This window comes from Polychytrium aggregatum, assembly GCF_025602895.1.
Source record: "Polychytrium aggregatum strain JEL109 chromosome Unknown BJ171scaffold_16, whole genome shotgun sequence".
Classification (NCBI taxonomy): domain Eukaryota; kingdom Fungi; phylum Chytridiomycota; class Chytridiomycetes; order Polychytriales; genus Polychytrium; species Polychytrium aggregatum.
This window is the reverse complement of record NW_026516218.1, coordinates 523,803-542,587: the sequence shown is the minus strand read 5'-3', so window position 1 is coordinate 542,587 and position 18,785 is coordinate 523,803. Positions and strand designations below refer to the sequence as shown.

The 18,785-nt window shown below is 57.4% G+C and overlaps 6 protein-coding genes across 6 annotated transcripts; 4 read left to right on the top strand and 2 right to left on the bottom strand.

The window, feature by feature from the left end:
• Nucleotides 1-113: 113 nt before the first annotated feature.
• On the top strand, nucleotides 114-4,124 carry BJ171DRAFT_503035 (PCI domain-containing protein). The gene is made up of 14 exons (XM_053110831.1): nucleotides 114-312; nucleotides 532-628; nucleotides 856-940; nucleotides 1,102-1,162; nucleotides 1,340-1,513; nucleotides 1,701-1,775; nucleotides 1,883-2,017; nucleotides 2,205-2,262; nucleotides 2,370-2,411; nucleotides 2,483-2,639; nucleotides 2,796-2,887; nucleotides 3,011-3,144; nucleotides 3,306-3,418; nucleotides 3,771-4,124. The coding sequence occupies exons 1-14, from the start codon at nucleotides 283-285 to the stop codon at nucleotides 3,865-3,867; spliced, it is 1,350 nt and encodes a 449-aa protein (XP_052967196.1). The 5' UTR covers nucleotides 114-282; the 3' UTR covers nucleotides 3,868-4,124.
• Nucleotides 4,125-5,381: 1,257 nt separating this feature from the next.
• Nucleotides 5,382-9,037, top strand: BJ171DRAFT_83280 (kinase-like domain-containing protein). Its single transcript, XM_053115919.1, has 11 exons — nucleotides 5,382-5,681; nucleotides 6,002-6,094; nucleotides 6,364-6,515; nucleotides 6,629-6,749; nucleotides 6,851-7,042; nucleotides 7,130-7,195; nucleotides 7,302-7,387; nucleotides 7,516-7,667; nucleotides 7,857-8,240; nucleotides 8,390-8,552; nucleotides 8,640-9,037. Exons 1-11 carry the CDS (start codon nucleotides 5,481-5,483, stop codon nucleotides 8,818-8,820), a joined length of 1,791 nt encoding a protein of 596 aa, XP_052967195.1. The 5' UTR covers nucleotides 5,382-5,480; the 3' UTR covers nucleotides 8,821-9,037.
• A 950-nt stretch (nucleotides 9,038-9,987) lies between these two features.
• Nucleotides 9,988-12,678, top strand: BJ171DRAFT_503032 (uncharacterized protein). Its single transcript, XM_053110830.1, has 10 exons — nucleotides 9,988-10,082; nucleotides 10,287-10,410; nucleotides 10,514-10,584; nucleotides 10,811-10,957; nucleotides 11,300-11,425; nucleotides 11,543-11,654; nucleotides 11,741-11,809; nucleotides 11,968-12,014; nucleotides 12,163-12,235; nucleotides 12,365-12,678. The coding sequence occupies exons 1-10, from the start codon at nucleotides 10,068-10,070 to the stop codon at nucleotides 12,391-12,393; spliced, it is 813 nt and encodes a 270-aa protein (XP_052967194.1). The 5' UTR covers nucleotides 9,988-10,067; the 3' UTR covers nucleotides 12,394-12,678.
• Nucleotides 12,679-13,694: 1,016 nt separating this feature from the next.
• Nucleotides 13,695-14,375, top strand: BJ171DRAFT_581322 (40S ribosomal protein S19-A; the record flags this gene model as incomplete). The annotated part of the gene is made up of 3 exons (XM_053114094.1): nucleotides 13,695-13,869; nucleotides 13,982-14,207; nucleotides 14,339-14,375. 3 exons carry the CDS (start codon nucleotides 13,695-13,697, stop codon nucleotides 14,373-14,375), a joined length of 438 nt encoding a protein of 145 aa, XP_052967193.1.
• Nucleotides 14,376-14,721: 346 nt separating this feature from the next.
• On the bottom strand, nucleotides 14,722-15,588 carry BJ171DRAFT_503027 (uncharacterized protein). Its single transcript, XM_053110829.1, has 3 exons — nucleotides 15,374-15,588; nucleotides 15,129-15,209; nucleotides 14,722-15,003 (listed from the first exon to the last, which is right to left on the bottom strand). The coding sequence occupies exons 1-3, from the start codon at nucleotides 15,480-15,482 to the stop codon at nucleotides 14,810-14,812; spliced, it is 384 nt and encodes a 127-aa protein (XP_052967192.1). The 5' UTR covers nucleotides 15,483-15,588; the 3' UTR covers nucleotides 14,722-14,809.
• Nucleotides 15,589-16,755: 1,167 nt separating this feature from the next.
• On the bottom strand, nucleotides 16,756-18,674 carry BJ171DRAFT_598693 (uncharacterized protein; the record flags this gene model as incomplete). Its single annotated transcript, XM_053114859.1, has 3 exons — nucleotides 17,766-18,674; nucleotides 16,991-17,645; nucleotides 16,756-16,843 (listed from the first exon to the last, which is right to left on the bottom strand). Coding segments are annotated over exons 1-3 (1,218 nt in total), but the record flags the coding sequence as incomplete, so codon positions are not given.
• Nucleotides 18,675-18,785: the final 111 nt, after the last annotated feature.

Below are 18,785 nucleotides of genomic sequence, written 5' to 3'. Positions count from 1 at the left end.
GCTTCCACGGGCAGCTCCCGAGACCGAGGCCGAGACCGAGGCCGAGAGTGGCTTCTCGGCCGCCTCCTCGGATTTCGGTCTCGGTGTGGGCTCATGCCCAAGAGAAACGAGACCCTTGCACTCCGAGGCGCGGAAGGAGGCAAAAACAGAGCGAACGTCCTGCCTCGGCGACCACCCCTCTCTCTCGCCACCCGCTCCCAGCCGGAGCCACCACCCGATTCTCTGCTCTGCACACTCCTCTCCCCCTACCTTCCCGCTTCCCTGAACCAAAAATCGGCGGCAATGTCGGACATGGACGATGATGACTTTATGGTGGGTTGGGAGATCGATCGGGGCCGCTGTCTCTGATGGTTCGGACAGGATCTTTGTCTTGCGTCACTTCGGGAGTGCCCGGCAGGCCATCACAGTGCGCACGAGATAAGGGGGGCGAAGGGGATGGGGAAAGGCAGCGTCGGTCAAGCCATTCGCCGAACAGAGCTGCATCCAGAACCCATGACAATGCCATCTAACCTGGAGTCCGTGGGCCGGTAGGTTGAGGACGACGAGGAGGACTTTGAGTTCGAGTACGACGAAGATGGAGATGAAGAGCCCGATGTCGATCTGGAGAACAAATACTATAATGCCAAAGGTACCCTTTCTTCCGAACAAGAGTACCTCCGGACGAGACATCTTGTGGCGAACCTCTGGCCGTGCCCATCGGTCGGGAGCCAGCCTGTGGATGTTTGGACGGATCGTTGGCGAGGGGCTTCTCCCGAGCCGATCTCGTCCCATCGCCGTCGCCTGACTGTAACAAATTCCCTGACTCAAGGAAGCGGCCCTGTCTGACGATGATGTGCGATTGCTTTTGTTGTGCAGCCAAAAAGGACGACGAGCCCGAGGCTGCACTCGAAGAGTTCCGAAGCGTCGTCGATACCGAGGCCGAGATGGAGCGTGGTGAATGGTAAGCCAGCATGCCAAGCGCTTTGGATAGAACCCGCACTCAAGAGCCAGGGCGAGGATCGTGTCAGGAGAAAGTGGATTGATGAGATGCCGGGGCTGGGCACGGTTGCTGCTGCTTTGCTGGAGGGAATGAGGCTCATCCGCTCATCTTGCGACAACCAGGGGATTCAAGGCGCTGAAGCAAATAATCAAGCTTACATACAAGATGCAGCGTTACCGCGAGGTGAGACTCGGGCGAGTTTGCTTGAGACCACAGGGCTTGAAGACGAGGAAGGGAGCTGTGCTGGCCACTTGTTCCAGGCAAACGGCCTTCTCATCCTGAAATCGTTGTCTATGCGGTGCTGTGCTGCCTGTGCTGCCTGTGCTGTACTGTGCTGTACTGTGCTCCTCTGTATCGCAGACCCTGGCCAGTTACCGAGAACTTCTCGGCTACATCAAGAGCGCCGTGACTCGGAACTACAGCGAAAAGAGCATCAACAACATCCTGGACAACGTCTCAAACTCCCAGGAGATGGCCTTCCTCGAGGAGTTCTATGCCGTGACTCTGAAGGCGCTCGAGGACGCCAAGAACGAGGTGAGTGCGGAGCCGCACAGGGGATCGGGAAATCCCTCCTTTTTTGTACGGCAGCGATGCGTCATACCAAGATTCTGGCCATCGTCGACAAACGCTACCTGGTCATATCTTTGGGGGATCGTTTCTCGGCGAACGCCGTGCTTGTCATTCTCGACATTGACACCGTGGCCATGAATGCTGCTCATAGCGACTGTGGACCAAGACCAACCTAAAGCTGGCTCGTGTATGGCTTGACCGGAAGGAGTACGGCCGTCTGACCAAGGTAAGCTGCCCTGAACGCAATCATTTAAGATGCCATTGTACACTACCGACCAGCAAGTCCATCATTGGCCAGTAAACTCACCAAGTCGTGCTTCGATCGACCATCAGATCCTGCGACAGCTGCACGCCTCATGCCAGAACACGGACGGCACCGATGACCAGAAGAAGGGCACGCTGCTCCTGGAGATCTTTGCTCTGGAGATCCAAATGTACACCGAGACCAAGAATAACAAAAAGCTCAAGGTAGGTGGCGGCCGACATCCGTCCCTCCGTTCATCGGGCACGAGGGGTCGTGTGTCTGCCCTTTGGATACGGGCTGATGACGCACTCATCCAAGACTGATGATGACGTACTGCAATGTCGCGATGTGCTGCCGACATCGCAATACACTGCCGATAATAGCTTTGCTGATCCCGCTCTCGATCAATAGGCGCTGTACCAGCAATGCCTCCATGTCAAGTCCGCCATTCCTCACCCCCGCATCATGGGTAGGCGCTACAGGCACACGGGGACGGCTTCCTATGACAATCGACTTTGTGTGGCTGCGTGGTCGTATGTGCCCCTCTGCTCACCATCTACCACTCACGCTTTGCAGGTGTAATCCGAGAATGCGGCGGCAAGATGCACATGGGTGAAAGTGAGTACCAGAGAAGGATAGGCTCGCACGGGAGAGCTCCATCCCGACTAACGATCAATCTCACTCGACAGACGAGTGGGAAAAGGCCCAGACCGACTTTTTCGAGGCATTCAAGAATTACGACGAGGCCGGCAGCCCGCAGCGCATGCAGTGCCTCAAGTACTTGGTACTCGCCAACATGCTCATGGACTCACAGATCAATCCGTTCGAGTCTCAGGAAACCAAACCGTGAGCATGCTTGCCGCCTGCCGCTAGCTCGCTTGCCTTTTGGAGGGAGGAGGAGGATTCCAGATCGGTAGATCCAGCGCGAGTCACTGCGGCCAACGACTGACGAAGATCAATGATCGTTCTCGACACTATCGGGGTTTGTCTCGGATTCGGCAGATACAAGAACGATCCCCAGATGATGGCCATGACCAACCTCGTCAACGCCTATCAGCGCAACGACATTCGCGAGTTTGAAAAGATTCTGAAAGGTGCCGTGTTCTGGATAGCGGCGTGGAGGGGAGGCTCTCCGTGGCAGGATTTGTGGCAGAACGGTCGATAGGACGACGGGCGGCGCATCCAGGCCCCACGCTGATGCACTGCGATCCATCTAGACAACCAGCAAAGCATTATGGGTGATCCCTTCATCCGGGCATACATCGACGATGTGCTCAGGAACATCCGCACCCAGGTCCTGCTCAAGCTCATCAAGCCGTACACCCGGATCGAGATTCCGTTTGCCTCCAAGGTAGGCCGACGCACCGCGGGATAGGCAGAGAAAAACAATGCAGGCCATACTACGGCGTAGCGCATCGTCGCTGCGTGGGTATCCAAGAGCTGTGCACCGAGATGACGACGCGACGACAATCTGCGGATCCTCATGCCGGCAATCCTCTTTCCGACTTGCAGCAACTCAACATATCTCCAGCCGATGTCGAGGAGATCCTGGTGGGCTTGATCCTGGACGGCAAGGTCAACGGCCAGATCGACCAAGTGAACCAGCGCCTGGAGCTGCACCAAGAGTATGTTGCGACATTGTGGCAACGGGATCGGCGGGGCGGCGGCGGGGGCAATGCAGGCCGGTGCGAACAGGGGGAGGAGGAGGAGAAAGACATGACAAGGGGCTGGGGCCTATTGGAGCTGCCGGATTTGCTGGGGTTGTGGGGCTGTGTGAAAGCGGGAAGCGCCAGGAGAAGCGGCTTCCTTTGGGCCTTGGCGATACCGCACGCGACCGGCATCCCTGTCGGACATGTTTCGCCTTTTGGATGGTGGAGTGGTGTCAAGTTGGTGCAGGCGCTGTGGGAGCGTGCTTGCAGCGCCGATGGAATTGCTCTGCTGACGACCCTCTCTCTCGGCCGACGACTGCGTGAGCAGGAGCACAGATGCGCTCCATTACAGCGCCTTGGACAAGTGGTCGGGCAACGTCGGCGACCTCTATCGCACCATCACAAACAAAATCGGGCAGGTCTGAGGCGCCGGCAGGACACGAGGGGCAGACGCAGCGCGAGGCAGATGGCGAGCAAGCGTCCCGCAAAACGCAAGCCCAGGCCCCTTCTGTGCTGGACCGGGGACGACCACGCGGCCGAACTGCACAGCTCCGGGCCTCGAGGCGGGGACGGCATCTGCAAGCGGCTTTCTTTTTTGTGTTTGGCGGTGGTGGCCAGCGACGGCCGAGCCAAGCAGAGGGCCAACAGCACCCAGAATACAGACCGACCGTTTTGGAGGGCCTGTGCGCGGTGCGGTGATACAGGAGTTGTGCTGCGCGGGGAGAGGCGTGGGGGGGTGCAAGGAGAATGGCCTCGCTGGCGTCTCGCTGGCGCCTCGCTGGTGCATTTGTGGTGCCCGATCAGACAGCCGCCCAACAAGCCCTCGGTCTCGCTCTCGGTCTCTCCTCTCTCCTGCTCTCTCTTCTCTGTCTCGCTCTCGCCCTCTGTCCCTCTCGCTCTCTCTTCTCTGCCGCTGCACAGAGTCGCCTCAGACAGTCGCCGCCCACAGTCTCTGTCGACAGCGTCTGTGTGCTCTCGCAGTGGCCAGCACCGCCGGCGTGCGCCCTTGGACAAGAAGAAAAAAACTCTTTGGCGGCCTTGGTCCTTCCAGCGAGCCCTCCAGCGAGCTCTGCAGCGAGCTCTGCACCGAGACCTCCAGCGAGTCCCTCGGCGAGTCTCTCCAACGACATCGAGCATCCCGGTCTACTCCACTCCCCACATAGCATCGCGACTGCCAGCGACCCTCCCCAGACCGAGGGCCATCCAGCCTGCCAGCGCACCAAGCCTGCACCAAGCCTGCACCGGCCTGCACCATCTCCAATAGAACCCCCCTCCCAGGTGACGTCTCCGTCCGCCTGCCTCGTCCTGCTCTCTGCCCACCCGCATCGACGACCGCATCCGCGCTGCTGTAGCCGCCCTTGTTTCCCCAGACTGCCCAAACCTGTGCTTTTTCGAGGTTGTTCGGCACCCGTCCTGATCGCTCTTCGCTCTGGTCGTCCTGCTGGCTTTCCCACCACTGCAGGCTACTTCCCTGCCGTCCTGACATCCGGCCACCCCGTCCTTGCAGCGTAAGTACCAAATGCAACCACCAAATCCCCCACGCCCATGCTTGCCAGCCCACCGATTGCTTTCGTCGTTGCCGTCGTCGCCACCGCCGGCTATCTCGACATTGACAGGCCTTGGGACGACCTGGCTGTCTGCCTCTCCGCATTTGCCCCCCATCCGCCTCCCCGCTCTCGTCGTCTTCTGCCGCCCGTTCCATGATTCGAGGCAAGGCGCCGCCGCCATCTGCCCCGCGATTCCACCAACCACCAAAGCCCCTCGTGCACGTCTGCATCGCTGGATCCTGATCCCCTGCTCTTGCGTTGGCCGCCACCCTAACGCTCCGCTCGCTCTCTGTCTCTCTGTCTCTCGTCCGCTCTAGCCTGCAATCTGGATGGCGGATTTCGAAACGGATTGAGCACCTCCAAAGCGTTTCGATCAAAAAGCAGCAGCAGCAGCAGCAGCAGCAGCCACCTCCCTTCCTCACAGCCGCACCTGTCGTCCACAGACGGCAGCCCTCATCACCTTTAACTTAAAGCCATCACACCCACCCAGCATGTCCCATTCGTCGTTGCCTCGGCCAAGCGGTGTAAAGAGCGATGCATATCCGCCCTCAAATCCCCGCTCGCCGGAGTACACCTCCACCTACGCAAGTTCCACAGGCTTGAGCTCCTCCGGCGATCACCCGCCTCCTCTGAATCTGGATTCGGTTTCCGAGAGAGTCATCGAGCTCAGTCCCAACAATCGCTATGCCAAGGCAAGCCAAAGGCCCCTCTCTCTTTCTCTTGACTGGATTCGCAATCAGCCCTTCCTCTGCCTCACATCATCTCGACGCACCTCGTCGTCTCCATCCTTCCTGATCTCCTCCTGATTGTTGTGCCGGCCGTCGCATAGCCATGCTCCGTCGATGGCTCGACCACCTTTCCACGCACCGATCTGTGATCCGACCGTTCCTACCGTCCGCCAATTAATGCTTGCTTTTGCTTTTGCTTTTGCTTTTGTTTCGCCTCTCCTTGTGTTATTCCCCCCCCATGCCCTTGCTCATGCTATCCTGCAACCCACCGTCCAATTCTGCAGCTGAATCATCTCCTCGGCACCGGCGCCTTCAAGGTTGTCCACAAAGCAATTGATCGCGAAGAAGGCATCGAGGTGGCGTGGAATGCTTGTCCGGTAAGCCACTCCTCAGATCAGCCCACAACCTCGAACCCAGGACACGGTCGTGCCTGCTATGGTGGCAACGGCTGTGGCGGCCCTCGGCGCCACACGTCTCGATCAACAGCTCGAGCCTCTGCCTCCCCCCCCCCACGGCTCTGCTCGTATCTACCATGCCTCTCTTTCGACCATCGTGAGAATCTCGACGGTGACTCATTTACCCCACCTTATGTTTGGGCTCATGCAACTTAATCCACTCACCACATTTGGCTCGCCGGCGCCTGCAGACCACCAAGGCCGAGTTCAACGAGCTCAGCGAGGAGATTGAGATCCTGAAGATGGTTCGACACCCAAACATCATCCAGTTCTACGACTGCTGGTACAACAACACCGAGTTTGTGTTTGTCACGGAACTGATGACCTCGGGAACCCTTCGAGAGTAAGCTCGGCTCTCACTTGCGCCACCGCCTGCGACCTCTGTTCGCGGCTCGATCTCAGTGCAGCGTCTATGCACCGAGGCTCATCCACGCTCGACCTACCATGCCGCCGCAGATATATCCGCCGGTTGTCCATTCCGAACGTGAGAGTGGTCAAGCGGTGGTGTCGGCAAATCTTGCGAGGTCTGCAATATCTGCACTCTCACAACCCACCAATCATCCACCGCGACATCAAGGTAAGATTCGTCTGCCGAGCTGTCTGTCGAGTTGTCTGTCGAGTTGTCTGTCGAGCTAAATGTCTCTGATGCCGCCCGCACGGTCGTTTGTCTTGCTCCAGTGCGACAACATCTTCATCAACGGATCACACGGCGAGGTCAAGATCGGAGACATGGGAACCGCCAAGATGAAGTGGGGCAAAAAGTACACCGTCATTGGCACTCCCGAGTTCATGGCCCCCGAGATGTACGACGAGGCCGGCTACAACGAAAGCGTGGATATCTATGCCTTTGGCATGGCCCTGCTTGAGATGGTGAGTCAACCAACTGGTTCTGATGCCACATCCCTCTGCTACCGCACACAGTGCACTGATGGCCCACTTCGTCCCTCTTCGGCTCAGGTCACGGGTGAGTACCCCTACCAGGAATGCACCAACCCCGCTCAGATTTTCAAAAAGGTCACGCAGGTACATGTCCAACATAACCTTCGTCGCCGCCATCGTGCCAGCGACACGGCCGCTGCTTCTGTCCTCCCTCGTTACTCACATTCAGCCGGCCGGCCCTCGTTTTCAGGGAGTCAAGCCCAACTGCCTGTCACGCGTTCGGGAAAAGGAAGTCCTCGACTTGATCAACCAGTGCATCGGCGATGAAAAGGACAGGTACAGCCCGGCGTGCCCAGCAAATGGACTGCGCAATGCACGATGAGGGCTGCGTCTATCGACACCACATCCGTGCCCTACGCAGCTGAACTGCTTGGCTGGCTATTGACTTGCCGTTCGTTTTGCAGGCCCACTGCTCAGCAGATCCTCGAGCATCCGTTCATGGCTATCGAGCCTGAAGTGTTGCTGCTGGAAGCCAACGAAACCAAAACCCAGCTCTCCATGCAAGTGGTGTTCAAGGATATGGACAAACTGTCGAGACTGAAGTTTGAGTTCAACGGTACGGATGCGAGCGCTAGCCCCTCCGCTGGCGTGGCCTCGTCTAGCTGTGACTGTGCGCGCGGGCTCGGCTTCTTGGACGAGTCGCCCATGCCACGCGGCCCTTGCTGTGATGGTGGATTTGCTCTGCGCCCAGAGACGATGCAAAGACATAAGCCATGATGCTGACTATGCTCTTTGTCGCCTCCAGCCGAGACCGATACGGCAGAACAGGTTGTGAGCGAAATGATCCACGAGCAGGTCCTCTCGTCTCGGTACCAGCATCTGATCACAACCGAAATCAATCGAATATTGAAGGAGCTACAACGTCCCATGCTGGAGGACGATCGCCATCGAGAGGAATCCCGTCTCAACCGCCGAAGCGCAAGTGCCCGCTCCCAGGGCGAGCGAGACGACGATATGCAGCGGACCCGCTCCGACTCGCGCCCTCCGGCCAGCTATCTGCCGGACGTCATCCCCATGCAGCGCGAGGGCTCGAGGCCGTCGTCAACGTCAAGTGAGCACAGCACCTTGACTCGAAAGCCCTCCCAAAACGAGATGGACAACGAGATGTACGAGCAGATTGCCAGAAAAGGTATGTCCGTGTGGAGCCAGCCCCGTGTCGGCCGCTTGATTGGGAGTAGCGCTCTGATGTAGTTCCGTCGGTCTGCCGCTTGACTATGCTTGCGAGCGACCAACATTAATGATGGCCCACGCCCCTTCCCCTCACACTCTCTCGTGTAGAATATGCCGATGACGTGTTGGTGAGCGAGCTTGTCAAGGACACTGCTGAAGGCGCCGGACGAGGTGTGGAGAAAGGAAACGAGTGGCTGCAGCGACTCCACAACCAGGATATCATGACGATCGGCGATCTGCGACAACTGACCGACCCCGACTGGGACAATTTGTACGTACACTGCACTACTTGGACCGATCATGCCGCCGCCCATACGCCGCCGTGTGCTAATTCGCTTTACTTGGCATGCATTGTCAGGGGACTGACCGTCTTTGCGGCAAGAGCCCTCAAAAATGCCCTCACCGGTAAACCCAGCCGACAAAACAGCGCCGCCGCGAAGCCGTTAGTCCGATCCTCGAGCTCTAACGGCGTTGCCCTCAGCAACGCCGCTGTTGTGCCCGCAAGAACAGACTCAGGTTCCCAGAACCCCCTGTCCTGAAGACCGCCTGCTCTCCTCGCCTCCTGCTGTTGTTTTTTCTTTCCTCGACCTATTTTAGACCGCCTTTATGCCGCCGCGCCGGTACCGCCTCGCCTCTCCCATATCCAACTCCCTCTCCCGGTTCCCTCCCCCTCGTTTGATTTTCTTTCAAGTCCCGCGACAAACCTTGTATGTGCTCCCAAAATGGCTCGGGTATATGCGGCGTCCCTGTCGCTGACTGCCATTCGCTGATACGGCGATAAGCCAGTCCGTGGACACTGCTGATGCCACTAGAGCCCAGCGTCCCTGTCTCCCTCGCCCCTTTGCTTGCTTGCTCCCCCTCTGGCCCGATCCTGACTGATAGCTGGTCAATTCTGCCCTTGCTTCGTCCCCCACTCCTTCTGTTTTTTTTTTTTACTTTTTATTTTTTATTTGCCGATTCATCCATTTATTCTTCAGTGCCATGCCACGATCCCTCCTTCTCTTGCTCCGGCCCCTCGCCCTTGCACAGCGCCATCATTCACCCCCCCCATCCAGCATATCCTCCCGGCTTCCTCGTCTGCGGTAACCGTGGAACAGCCCAGAATCGATCCTCCTCTTCCTTGACTTCCTGCATCAGGATTCCAAAGCGTGGATTCTAGTTCTAGTAAAGAAACAAACACAAAAAAAAAACTATTTCGAATGTGCTTCGTCGAATACGACCTTCTATGATCGTCCTGTTCCGCCGCTTGCCTCCGTACCACTTTGCGGCTGCCCCCTCCCTTTGGTTTGCTCCCCTTCCCTCCCCTCCTCACACCAACTTTCTGTTCCCTGCTTCCATTCTCCCCTCCCTTCCGACCAGTCTGATCCCAGGGCCTCGTAGAATTCGTTGAGCTCGGTGTTGCGGATTCTATGATGCCAAATCCATCATCCAAACAACCTCTTCCCACCCGCCATTCGCCCTCCCCCATTTCACTTCCTTGTTTTTTTTTTTTTGTTTCTGTGGTCACTTCCCTCAGCTGTTCAAAGTGATTTGATGTTGCCAATACAGATATGTTTGGTAGGATGGCCTCGGTTGGTCTCAGAGCGATTCTGCAATCAATCCGGTCAGAGGCGGAGATCTGCAAGCTCCGCCCCAACCCAGCCCCAACCCTTCCCCCCGCGTTGCTGATCCCGATCGAAGGCTCTTGAGAAGCAGCACGTCCCTCTTGGCTTCTTGGCCGGTATCTGGCTCCTGCAACAACAGCAACCACGACACTGTATTCAAAACCTCCGATCGACCTGCCACGATGGAGCAGTCCAAGGTCAGTGCCCTGCAACCCAGATGCATCGGACCCAGAATCAGGCCAGCGAGCCGCCCGAATGAGCAAACCCCGGCTTGACTTCCCCAGTACCCCTGTTGCAGTTGATTTCCATCTGGCCTCATTCGCTGTATTTTGGGATGACCCAAGCGGACCTGCTCGGAAAATCACATATCCTTTGGATCGTCCTAACGCCGCTACTCACAGGCCGCATTCCGGGAGCGCATGCAAGCCCAGCCGGTCATTCGGCACGAGCGGATCGCTCCGGCTTCGTCGTCAGCCATGCCGCCAAGCGTCAGCAAACCCAAACGACCCTCCTTTGTTAGCAGCAGTACGGATCGCTCCCCCCCCCATTCAGCTCGAGCACTGCATGTCCGAATGTGGATTCTGCGGGTTCTCCTTTAATCCACGTCAATGCTCCTCTGTCGCTCTAGCATACGCAAGTGCGCCACAAGCATCCGATCTCGTCGCGAAGCAACTCTTTCTCATCATCAACATTCTGAAGGTGAGGTCTCCACACCTCTCTCCTTGCCCACTCAACGCTATGCGCTCGCAGCTAAGCAGAGACACACCGCACCGTGCCGACAAACTGATATCAATATCCGATCTATGGCAACTTCATTCATACTCTGCTCTCCGTTTCCCTTCCACTCTTCATCCTGTCTCTGCGGCATCCATGGTCTCCAAATCCATCTCCCTGCGGGTCTGGATCGCTTCGATTCCATTCTCAGAGCAAAGACTCCCCCTTCTCGTTTGACGAAATTTACCAAGAGACTGGATATGACCTGACGAGCTCGACCAACGACGAGCTGATCGAGAGTATCCGGACCAACCTCAAGATCATCAGTGATTTTGAAGCACAGACACTCCAGTTCCGGGTATGCGCCTTGCCTCATCGCTCGGTTGGGAGGCGGCTCGCTGTATCGCAGATGGCAGTGGCAGTGGCAGTGGCAATGGCAATGGTACCATGGGTCGACGATGGTGTCGCTCGTGGCGCATTCTCTCGGCGACTCCGAGTTGATACAACCGAGATGCCGCTTTTCGAGTTGGAGAGGGAAGCAACTAAGTGGTCCTGGAAGACAGCAAGCTTTCTAATGAATCAATTCGATTCGTCGTTTCTTTGTCGGTGCACGTTTCGTGGCATGCTCGAATCGGGCAAATCATCATCCGTTGTCTGTGGCTTCGACACTATCGTGGTCCGCCCCATCGACGAATCGCAGCCCAAGTTTGATATCAAGTCCAAACACGATCTTCTCAGGCTGCTCGAGAGCCAGAAGCTTTCTCACGGTCTTGAGGTCGACGACGAGTTCAAAGAGTCCTTTCCGAACTGGCAGGCCGCGGTTCAGGTGCGCTCGCAATTCGATCGACTGGCTCTCTTGTCGTCCATGGGCGATGGGCCGTCATGTTTTGGACTGTAGGACGCCTCGCCTGCAAAACTCACATCGGAGCCGAACGGCCTGCAGGAGCTGGAAAAGTCCGAGGACATCATCGTGTTCATGAACAAGGAAGGTGCTGGGGCTGTTCCCAGGGTGCTCTTCTACAACGACTCCTCGCTCAATGTCCACATGTCCGAAGGTAAGGTCACTTGCTTCTCGATGCCATTGGGCGCTCCTCGAAACGCCGCGGGATGAGAATTCGGCTCTGACCATTGTACGATGCAGAGTTCAAGACCTACTGGCATCAAATCAAGTTGCCTCCTGAAGGCGACCTCGAGAAGGAGCTGGAGAAAGGTGAGAGCACTTGACATGATCCGACACCGTCCGGGATGACAAGAGCAGCTGTGCCAGAGCAGCACGATGTTGCAGTCACGAGAGCGAGTCGGCGGTTGGGCACGGCCCCGACTTCAATCTTGTGATATACCCAAGCCTGATCACATCCACACAACCAGCCGGACTCAAATCAATGGATACATTCAGCACCAAACCCAAGTCAGTGGTAAGTCGCCGGGCTTTGACCTTCGGGAAGTCTCGCGTCATGGCAAGGCTCCTGCTCGGCAAATAGAGAGTGCGGGCTGAGCCTGACCGGTACTGCGATAGCAATATGGTGGCTGGTAAATGTGCTGATGCAAGAACTGCCAATCCAGACCAAGGTTAAAGTCAAACCAAAGAAGACCAACAAGCGCATCAAGCTCACCAACACGCATCTGGAAGACATTGGCAAGTGCCGATGGGGCGAGTGAGATTGTACACCCAGCTGTGCAGCGAGCGAGCGAGGGGAGGATCGCTGGAAACAAGTTTGCGCTGCGTTGCTCCATGTACCGGACTGACCATGACGGACACATGCAGATCTCACGAAGGACTTTATGGGGTCGTAGTCCGCCAATGCTGGCGATGCCTCTTCCTGCTCATCGCAACACCGATCTGCGCTCGTCTGTATGAGTCCGGGCCACCACGCTACGCCCCTGCGACGCTCATCTCTGTAAACTCTCTGGACAGCAGCCCATGCTCATGGTCATGCCCATTCCCACGTCCACGTCCATGTCCATGTCCACCCACCGACCCTGCGCTCTCTCTGTGCTCTCTCTGTGCTCTCTCTGCGCTCTCTTCTCGTCTCGCCAGGCCACCCAGGCAGCAATACACGTGACACATGCGCCACAGAATGCGTGCGCCACATGCGTGGCGCAGTTTTTTCTGCCGACACAGAGCACGCAACACAGACCGGCGTGCCAGCAGCGTCCCAAAAGCATCGGCCCAACGGCAATACGTGCTCTTCCTCTTCCTCTTGACTCAACCGAGGCTATATAATTCCTATCCTTCACGGAGTTCAGCCAACACACAGCACTAAAGGTAACCCATCACCGCCCGCTCGATTCCCCCTTCATTTCTGGGAAATCGGCCGCCCTGTCGGTTGGGGGAGGAAGGAGCCGACCGTGGCACCCGCTGTTGCTGGCCAGAATCGACGAGACAGCCGACTCGCTCAAGAGCCATCGATTGGAAGACAGACAGGAAGGAAGCAAAGGAAAAAGTCGAACGGGCTCTGCTGGGCGAGACGGGACAGTCGCCGGCGCTCCTCCGATTCCGAGGCGTCGAAGCTGCAACCGCCAGCAGCGGAAGCGACACTCGCAGCCGAGGGCAACAAATGGGCAGGGTTTGTTTTCTGGCTTCGGCGAGCAAAACCAACCGGCGTCAGTTGCTGTCCTCGACTGGGGCATCATCCGAAGTAGCTGTGCGGCAGCACCCGACCCGTGGACGGGATGATCGATCGGTCGGCTGGATCAAGCAAGCGATTCGACGGGCCACGATTCCCCAGACGATCCTCGCCTCGATGCGCGAGAGGGGGCAGGAGGCGAGGTGCCTCTGCTCTGGCCAGCGCAAACAGAGTGTACCTTCCAGCCGACCGGTCGGATCGGCTTTGAGGCCTCACAAGCTCGTGCGAGACCCAGCGGATCCACTCCTGGCTCGCCGGATTATCGAACTCGGACAGCGGCAGCAACAAAGCTGTTTGGATTCTCTCTGGACAGACGTACACTTGCCCGATCCGAAAGCGAGCCGGTCGTTCGATCGACATGACCAGCCCCCAAACCTGGGTTGGGTGCCCGAGGATGCCCAAGTGATGTGCCGTTCTGACGATCCGTGTCTTTCTTTGACTGCTCCGACCCCACTGTCCTCCCTCCAGATGTCCAGCGGTGTCACTGTTAAAGACGTTAACGCCCACGCCTTCGTCAAGGCCTACGCTGCTTACCTCAAGCGTACCGGCAAGCTCGAGGTCCCCAAGTGGGTCGATCTTGTCAAGACCGGCACCCAGAAGGAGCTCGCTCCCTACGACCCCGACTGGTACTACGTCCGTGCCGGTAAGTCCCAGCCAGACCAGACCAGTGCTTCCACGCTGCCTTGTTTGATGATATCGCCGGCTGCCGGTGTTGCGGTGGCTCAATTGCGATCCCTCTTTTTGTTTCCTTCTAGCTTCCGTCGCCCGCCACATCTACCTCCGCCAGGGTGTTGGAGTTGGTGGCCTCAAGAAGAACTACGGTGGCCGTGTCAACCGTGGTACCCGCCCCCACCACACCGTCAAGGCCTCCGGCTCCGTTGCCCGCAAGGTCATGCAGTCCCTTGAGAAGATCAAGGTTCTTGAGAAGGGCGCCAACGGCGGTCGCCAAATCTCCCAGGATGGCCAGAAGGATCTGGATCGGTATGTTGAGCAAGCTGCATGGCTGTGTCTGCATGTGCATTTGCATCTGCATTTGGACGGGATCGGTCTATGTGCCTGTAGGCGTCGCTCTGATCTAATCATCTGGCACACCTGTTGCTGCTCCATTCCAGTATTGCTGCTCAGATCGCCCGTGCTCAGGACGCTTAAGCAGTTGTATCCATGAGTTGAATGTGAATACAAAATACACGTTGGGCATAGTTTTCGCTGTCGTTCACGTTGTCGCCTCAGCCGATCCGGACTGAGTGGGGACAGGGAAGATCGCCTCTGTGATAGGAATGGGATAGTGTGACTTGTCGACCCCCGCGATTCCAACCGCCGCGAGCCCAAAATGCTGGCTGTTGTGTGTCGATGGCCTCGGCGGCAAAGCTTTTGCTCCATGGTCGCAGAGTTTCTGGGGGCTGCAATGGATCCGCCGTTCTCATGGACGAGCTGTTCTGGGAGGTCGGTGGTGACGAAGGAGTTGTGGCTTCCCTCGAGGGTAATGGGCAGCATCTACCGCAGTCCTCAAATGCTGTATTGCAACGATTGCGTCCTCTCGAACATGATCCGCCTCGACCTGATGCATCGCCTCGATATGCGGCCTATTGGATCGGCGTGCCGTACTCCCAAAGCACACTGCTGGCGTCGGTCTGGGTCTGGATCTCAAGTGGTGTCTCGAGGGCAATACTTTCGACTTGGAAGGGATCTGACACAAGTCGCAGGTATCCGTCGTACATTTTGGCTCGAGCATGGCTCATCACAAAGGTCTCGCCAACAACGAGACGGTCGATCTGGTCTGGCACACACAAAGGTTTGCGATCGTTAGGCCCACATTCAACTCCCCCCCCTTCCCGACAAACGAAGCATGGGTAAGACCGCTCCGGTTCCAGCGTCACCGTCCAATGCCGTTCCATTCCTCACCATCTTTGGCTTGCACAATGGCGATGCCACTTTCATCGCCGACCAGGAACTCGGCGACTCGGTGCTGCTTGGGGGTGTGTGCTGAAAACATGCCGTCGGGAGAGTCAGGCCCTGGTCGAGCGGCGTCGGAAGGCGAGAGAACGGAGAGCATCCACAGCCATACCCGCCGCAAACCAGAGACCCATGGCGAGCCGGCTGCAACAGCGAGCAAGCAAAGGGAAGGCCAAAGCGAGGCCGGCTCTCACCTGGCAGCTTGACTTGGACAAGCAAATCGACGACCTTGAATCGCACCGAGATATCGGCAGAGTAGGGCGTGAGGAGCGACAGGGGCGTATGCTTCGTCTGCTCGGACATTACCAGGGCGGCGCACACGGACAAGACGATCTGCTGGAGCGCTGCGATGGGTGTTTGTGGTGGTGGTTTGCGGCAGGGCAAGGAGCAGCGGCCTCGAGGCCGGATGCTGGGGCCTGGATTGCTCCGCTCAAGCCAGGGCCAGGGCCACCGCACGCGCCTCATTGACCATATCGCATCGGCCATGCAGGATAATCCATGCCCCGGGCTGTTCCTGCATCCACAATAGTGTATTACAGCATCTTCGGAGCGAACCCGGTGCAAGCTCCTTATCCGTTGGCCCCGGACCGAGCCAAGATCGCCGTCGCCCCAGCGACAAGCCCTCCATACGCAAACCCAATGGAGCAAAAGTGCCTTGACACCGACATCCAGAAGGGCGAGTAGACGTAGCAATACCCCTGGCAGCCCAGTACCCGGTTGGTGAAGCGCACGCTGATGAACTCGGTCAAAATGGCGCTGAGGAGACTGGTTAGCGACAGGCCAATCCAGAACTGCCAAGAGATTTTGAAGTACGGACACAGCTCGTGGGACGGACCGCAGGCAAGGGACTTGAGGCATTCCCGACGCAATAGCAGAGGCGTCAGCACTGGTCCGATTGGGTCCATTGTCGATGCAGGATTCCTGTGAAATCGCTCAGCAAGCCATGTCCTATATCGATACGACAGCCTCGCATGTCGCTGTCGTGCTGCAGTATGCTCACCGAGAATACGCCGGCGTAGTTTGTCATGTTGAGCATTGCCAGGACAATCAGCGGATACACACTCGAAATCATGTCGGCACCCTGGTACCGACGAAAGTTGCTCATTCAGTGTCACAGGCACCTCAGCAACAGCAGAGTGGTGGCATATGGGCAGCTGGCTCATATCTTGATCTGGCATATGGAAGCCTCACAGAAGCCGCGCCGCAGCACTTGCACGCCTGACTGCTCGACTGCATCCAGACTCACAATGTAGATCGTCCTGACACTCGACTTTTCCAGAAAGGAGCTAAGCGAGAACTCGAGCCCGGTGTAGTGCATCAACTTGAGGCCGATGTTTGTCCGCGCCAGCACTGGTGTTGCAAGTCGGCAGCAGCAAGCGAGGCCAGTCAGCATGGGTTGGAGGGGGGAGGTTGAAAGGGCTCGGCTGAAACGCAAATGCCTGCTTCATGCGGCGCTGTCGTTTCTTTTCTCAGCCGAGGGCACTTGCTGGCTCTATGGTCGAAGAACCAAGTATCGATATCGAACCCGCTTGTGTCTTGCAAGTGCTCACGGTCATACGATGGCCTGCATACCCACCGTTCAATAGTACGGTAAACGTTAGATTGAGCACGTATGTACGAGGAGAGCTGTACATTGAGGAGAGTGTGAGGATCGTTTGAACACCCTAGAGGACTCGTTGCGGGTTAGCCGGACGTTCCGGATTGAATGGCGATTCATGCGATGCACCAGTGTGTAGCTGCCAGGGAGCGGCTCAACACTGGCCAAGTCCTTGCCATGCTTCTTGGGCGACCAAAGCACCCGAGACACTTACCGCAAAGGCAGATGTCACAAAGGCAGTCAGATGCACCCGCTGAACCGACGTCCAAACTTCCCGGCCCGTGGCCATGCGAGACTCGAGGAGGACTGGTCCTCGCCGCGACAGAGCCGAGCGGCAACCGCTGGGCCGACTGAGGTTCTTCGTATGAATGACCCGCAGGGTTGCGAAGCCCTTTGTGTTGACAGGGAGCGGATTCTTCTCGAGCGCAGCAAAGTGTCGATCGACCAGCAACAGCGACTTTTCAAGCACCCAGAGGGCCAAGATGCCGCATCCTCCCAGGGCCACTGGAGCCAGACTGTACTCGATATCGATGGCAACTGGGTTGGCGGCGATGCTTTCCGACCAAGCCATGAGTCTCCAGCAGGCCACTCCAAAGATTCCCACAAGAACGATGAAACACACAAAGTACCCTGCCATCAGCGGCTGGATCCAGATGAGGAAGGTCTTGAGGGGAACCTTGCGCGGAACGATCGTCAGTCCCACAACAAGGAAAATCGAATAGATCACCAACGACAGCGCCAGCTGTGTGATACTCCACAGCGAATCAAAGACGATCGGCGACAGACACGTTGAAAGCGATGCCACTCCAAAGACGACGGGTATGTGCCATGTATACTGGCTCTTGGGGCGGCGGAGCGTGGTAGTATTGCTGCAAGTTCAAAGCAGAGCTGATCAATGTCGACTCTACGAGTGTCGCGGACAGAGAGCACACAGTGGTCCGCAGACCGACTGACGCCGCATTCGAGAATCGACAGTCGGAGGAACAGACCTGGTCCAGATGCAAGCCGACAGAAGCGTGAACTGGGAGATATACAGCAGCTTTTGAGGAATGCTGCAGACAAAGCCATCTAGCTGGTTGACACACTCGGGGATCAAAGATCGAACGTATATCCAGGGTACTAGTAGAAGGGCATAGGTCACCGCAGCCACGAGAAAAGCTGATAGGCAAATTGCCAGCTGCCGCAAGTCTCCAGGCGTGGGACGAACATTCAGTATGCTGCTCCAGCGGTAGTTAGGGGAATGTGTAGTGGGAGGGCTTGTTTTGAGCGGCTCGTCGATGCTGTCCGGGACGGGTACCGGACTGTCGATGTCGACTACTGGTGAGTCCATAGTCACTTCAGTCCACACAGGCCGTTCTGGATATGTGATGCTCCGCGAACTCGAGTGGGTGTTGGTGGCAGGGGCGACTGCCGGCTTGCTCGAGTCCAGCATAGGCGATCCTGTCCTTTCGGGTTGCGATGCCATATCCTAAGCTGGTAAAGCTCTCGCAACGACCGCATCCAGAGGGTCCAGGGGACCAATTTCAAGGAGATGTGGACGAGCAACACCTCATTCCAATCAGGGATAGTCAACACGATCAGCAGCCTCTGTGCAGGATCAGAGCTGCGGGGGGCGAACACACATGCCCTGTGCTCCCTCAATATGTGCTGCCAATCGATCGGCTGATTCGCATCCATTGAGGGCTTGTCTGGGCCGCTGCCATTATCGATATTGGCCGAGATGTCTGATGAGACCCGCCGATTCGACAATGGCAGTGACGACGAGGCAGGATGGCGACATACGACGAAGAGGTACTGGGATGATTGAGCAGCACTGGTGATTGCTTGTTCGCTCGCTCTTTGCCGATACCGAGGCTGCGTGAGGCAGCAGCATCACGGCTCAGCATGCCCCGTAGATGTGGATCAACTTGGCATCCTGTGCGCTCCCGATCTGGGGTGGCCGACGACGACCCCAAGCCTGAACGCACTGGCGCGCCCTCAAAGCAGACCATGTGTCGCACCATGTCTTG